Source organism: Durio zibethinus, chromosome 11, assembly GCF_047325235.1.
Source record: "Durio zibethinus cultivar Kanyao isolate XHJ-2024 chromosome 11, ASM4732523v1, whole genome shotgun sequence".
Taxonomy (NCBI): Eukaryota; Viridiplantae; Streptophyta; class Magnoliopsida; order Malvales; family Malvaceae; genus Durio; species Durio zibethinus.
In genome coordinates, this window is record NC_143172.1 from 7,804,658 (window position 1) to 7,810,055 (window position 5,398).

The following is a 5,398-nucleotide window of genomic DNA, read 5'->3' on the forward strand; positions in this document are numbered from 1 at the left end:
CCATCTATAAATCTAGATTTTAGAAAATATTTAGGTGAATTTTACATAATTTTAAAATTTTATATTTAATATACTGATACTATTATGCACTGTTATTAAATCAAAAGTAGCCACGTAATCAATAAAAAATTTAAAATTTTAAAAATTCTTATAAATAAATTAAAATCAACTTTTATTGTTTGATTAATTAGGAAAACTAATTAATAATTAAACCCTAATTGTATCGCCTCTATTTCGAGTCTTAACACCGATTAATACTAACCATAAAATCCAACTTCTTTTCTTCTCTTTCGCTTACTTTTTTTATTTTTTAATCTGCTAACTTCTCTCAAGCCCTAATTTTCACTCTAATCCAACCCAAATTTTGCAGTATCAAACAAAAACTCAATGATCTTATACACTACCGTTCCTTTGATTTGAAATAGAATATATTTGTTTTGGCCTGAAAGAGGATCAAGTACTGCTTATGATTGCTATGGGTGATGAGTGAAGATAGAAAGAGCGTTGAGATTCGAAGGAGTTGTGAATTTGAAGAATGGAAGAGAAACTGAAAAAATAAATAAATAAATGCTAATCTCAGAAGCCTTGCGAAGAACATGATATAATTAATCACATCATTGTTCTTCAATATTTTTCATATAAGGATGCAATTTTTGTAATTCCAGATGTCCATATTAGAAACAATTTTTGCAAGTGATTAAGTTTTTTTTTTCTTACTTATATTTGTTTCATTAAAATTGAAAAGACTTTTAATTTTTAGAATTAAATTTACTAATATTTAGATTTTATACACTATCAGTATATCGGATGCTATCAAATTAATAAATAACTATCAACTCTTAAAATAAATATACAAAAAATTAATGTATTTTTAAGTACTTATAAATAAAAAGACATCATTCAATTCACCTCATTAATAAAATAATTATGATAATGTATTACTGATAGTATATAAAATTTTTATACTAATAGTGCATCAAATATAAATCATTTAAATTTAATCACTAATATATGACAGTTTGTAGTTCAATAACATAGTATAAATTTTATATATTATCAGTAGATCAAATATAAATCATAATTTTAAATTATAATTGTAATGTAACATTTATGGTTAAGAAATTTGCAAACTTAATTAACTAGAGCATAAAGTAAAAAGTAAATGTGGCAGAGGTGTTTTCTAGTTCCGGAAACCACAATGTTCCTAGTTCCGGAAACCACGATGTAGGTAATAAATTAACTTCAAGACATGCATGTCTATGTCTAGTTTCAAATCAATTCTTTTGTTTCATTTTATTACATTTATTTTAGCCAGTCAGCAGCCATATACCAAGTGGTAAGAATATTTACAGTAAATGACTAAACAACTAATTATGCAAGAATAGTTATATTAAATGACTAAACAACTAATTATGCTAAGAAATTTGCATATCAAGTGGGTTATAATGGAAGTGGCAGTGACATCTTCCACTCACAACAAGTTGCCACAACAGCGAATAGTTCCTTTAGTATTTTGCCTTTGACCTTATTATCAAACCAAACAATACAATTAGAGGAAACTTTTTTTTTTCATTAAACAAATTGTGACAAAAGTTCCACATTAGAGCAAGCTAGTGCCGTCCACAAGTTTATGTAAAGACGTATACAGCACTTGCTATTCTCTCAATTTTATATTATTCCTATTTTTTTTCTGAAAGAAATCCAACATCTTCCATGTATTTATATCCCCTGAAGTTTGTTAAACAATCTACAAGGCATACTGCTTAAACAATCCCTGGTATTTACATTTTCTTGTCCAAGGGCAAAATCATGGGTGATAGGCTGCGCCTGGCCGTTGGAGTCATGGGTATACTATATGCTTCCTATTGTTTCCCCATTTTGCTCTGCTGGATTTATATGTTTAGCGGAAAACTTAGCTGATATAAAAAAATCTGCATGGTCTTCTTGCAGGAAATGCATCTTCTTTGTTGCTTTATGCAGCACCCATGTAATGTCAATATTCTATTCACTTCACAGCTATTGTTTTATATTTACTACTATTTTATTTACAGAGAGCTTCATTGATTTTAGATAAGCGATGATGATCATTCAACTTAAACAAATGTTTGTTGTTTTTGTACTGTTCCAGCTTGACTTTTTCCAGGGTGTTAAGGAAAAGAAGCACTGAGGAGTTCTCATGCGTTCCTTACATTGTTGCACTGTCAAACTGCCTCCTTTATACTTGGTATGGATTGCCTGTTGTGAGCTACAGGTGGGAAAATTTCCCTGTGATTACCATCAACAGTTTAGGGATAATATTAGAGTTATCCTTCATCTTCATATATATTTGGTTTGCTCCAACCAGAGGAAAGGCAAGCTTCTTAGTCCTGCTTTTACATTTAATTATCTTGTTACATGCATGCAATTCTAGTTTTTGTGTGAGTGTGTGTGTGGTGATGAAGAAAATGGAGAAAAGAGCATGGACACCTTTCTTATACGGAATGAAGAAAAATGAGGATTGGTGTCTATATCCTTCCATGCATGTAAAATTCATGCCTAAAGAAGGAACTAACAATTACGTAGCTTGATGAAAGTGCAGATTAAGGCTGGTGTTATAGCGACAACCGTTATCCTATTGTTCTCCATCACTGCAATAATCTCAGCTTTAGTTTTCCATGATCATCATCATCGCAAAGTTTTTGTTGGAACTGTTGGACTGGTAGCCTCTGTGGCAATGTATGCTGCTCCACTTGTGGTTGTGGTAAGCCATCTTTTTTCCTCCGCTTCAGCTAACACTTAACAGGGAAACTTCACCATCTCTCCCTGTAAACAAACAAAAAAAAAAAAGAGTTTTTCATCTGGCTCATGTCTTCTTGGTGTTGTAATTGAATTCTGTTTCTAATTGCAGAAACAAGTTATAATGACAAAGAGTGTGGAATTCATGCCATTCTATTTATCCTTTTTCTCGTTCCTGGCTAGTGTACTTTGGCTGGCCTATGGACTATTGAGTCATGATCTCCTTCTTGCGGTTTGTATTATGGCTTATGAACTTCGTTGTGACAGAGAAAAACTTGAGCTTCTGTTTTTCTTACTGACTTTATAAATTATGGCAGTCCCCAAATGTGGTTGGTCTCCCCTTAGGCATCCTGCAACTTGGACTGTACGGCAAATATAGGAAAAGAGGAATTATGGAAGAACCAAGCAAATGGGATTTAGAACAGAACAACCAGGAGAAATCCAAACAAATGCAGCACGTGACCAACGAAAATATCAATGGAAAGAGCTGAAGAATATGGCTTTAAGGTATGATCAGAAATCAGAATATTCCTTTCCCCTGCACAGGATGATAGTTCTTTATACACATTTTCTCATCCGAACGAAATAAAAGTTAACCTTCAGAGAAGGGTGAAAGTGACAAAAAATAAAATATGTTTTTTTTTTTTTTTTTAAATTGAAGGCTGTTAGGAGAATGCAGGAGTTCAACACACTATCAATAGAGTAAACCGTTGTTGGCTAAGTATCAATGCCATTAAAAGAATTGATTTACTCTGTCTTGAATCTCCATTTCTTGCAAAGTGCCATCCAATTATGCAAAATGCACTGATAAGGAGAGGCTCACATAATTAATTACTCCAACCTCTTAACAAAAGCAATGGGTAAAATCGAATGCGAAAACTGGACTTACATTATAATAATTAAAAAAAAAAAAAAAACCCCTTCTGATCAGACGCTTCTGTTTCTACATTAAGTACAAAGAAAATCAACGCGTAGATGCCACTGAGTACTGCCAAATGCAAAACTCTTCAGCAGTTCATTGCTTTAAAAGTTCTATCAGCACCCAAAATGAGAAAGAGAAAAGGAAAAAATGAGTTCATCCATTTATCCAAATCCCCAGCAGGTTGCGCTGCTACCTGAGTTCATAATATTAAATGCTGTTAATTACCATTATTAATTACTAGTATCAGTTTTCTGTACAAACTGTAAGTATACATGTAACATGTAGTCAATAGGAACACTCGACTTCTATATTGTTACGTATTTATTGACTGAAAGTAGAGAATGCAGAACACTCTTAGATTATATTTAATAGAATAGTTGGCATTTCGTGAAATGGACGAGGGACCAGCCCCAAAACAACCTTAAAATAAAGAACAGAGACCTGATCTTACGTTTAGAGACAACAATCAACAGTACTTTTGGTACCAATCGCAAAAGCGGCAGCGAACATTATTTATTATCATGCTAATCGTTGTCATCAGACATTTGAACCTTTTTTTTTTTTTTTTTAAGTATAAAGCGTAATGTGACAAAGAATATGCTTATAGAACTCATTCTACATGGACAAATGCAACGCAAATGTCACTGACACAATATGTCTAATGATTCACAGCCACGCAAGCCAAAGAAAAGACAAGTCAAAATCTTAAATTCTTTTTTTTTTTTTTTTTTGGTTTGCAAAATCTCAATTTAGAAGCACTATGTTGCCAATGTATACAAGCCACTAGTTTTAGGAATAAAGGACATTATGCTCGAGTTATAGAGTGCAGGATACACAATTTTTTTTATGAAATTAGAAGTATAAATTACAATCATAATCAATTATTATGATCATTGAATAATCAAATAAATATATTAATTAATAAATTAAAATATAACAAAACAAATTAAATATAAATTGAACAAAAAATCAGAGTGAAAACCAACAAAAAAAAAAAAGTGAAAAGAAAACAACTAGTAGAAAGGAAGACAAGAAAACATGCTCCTTTAGTTTTAGTTTACTTGTTACCAAGGGAGAGTGGCTTGGAAGAACAGGCCTTCAAAGTCCCCTTGACCTTGTATTGCATAATAGGAATATATATAACCTGACATATTTGAATTCCATGTCTCGGGATTTCTTTCCCTGAATTCACTTCAACTCCTTGACCTTAATTTTGTCGAATGTAGAATGTTAAATTTTTAATCGACCAGAATTTGATTCTTAAACCGATAAAATGTCAAAACAAATAAAAGTCAGTTTTGCTTCTAATAAAAGTGAGTTTGAAGCAATTAAATAGCGATTTGTTATTTCATCGTTGACTCTCTTCAGAAATCACTTACACAACGTAAAATTACAACAAAATTAAGCGCTTCCTACGCCTTCCTACAAGCTCAAAACTCTCGCACCCGGATTTAATCGAACACTGATTAAACGCACCGTTTAACCAAACAGTTCCTTTACTCAGTGGGCTGCCACGTGTTACAGAAAGAAAGCTTCATGCATGAGGACACGTACACACTCAGCCTCTTCTCTCTCATACTTTCAAACCGCTTCTTCAAATCTCAATTCGTCTCTTCGAACACAAAAATGTAAAGAATGATCTACAGCAAGAAGCAGAACAGATCATTACGCTAAAACAGAAAAAGTACATATAAGAACTAC

The 5,398-nt window shown here is 32.3% G+C and overlaps 1 protein-coding gene across 1 annotated transcript; it reads left to right on the forward strand.

Moving 5' to 3' along the window:
* Window positions 1-1,648: 1,648 nt before the first annotated feature.
* On the forward strand, window positions 1,649-3,503 carry LOC111291268 (bidirectional sugar transporter SWEET3-like). Its single transcript, XM_022882910.2, has 6 exons — window positions 1,649-1,846; window positions 1,951-1,987; window positions 2,129-2,351; window positions 2,579-2,740; window positions 2,888-3,007; window positions 3,093-3,503. The coding sequence occupies exons 1-6, from the start codon at window positions 1,810-1,812 to the stop codon at window positions 3,264-3,266; spliced, it is 753 nt and encodes a 250-aa protein (XP_022738645.1). The 5' UTR covers window positions 1,649-1,809; the 3' UTR covers window positions 3,267-3,503.
* Window positions 3,504-5,398: the final 1,895 nt, after the last annotated feature.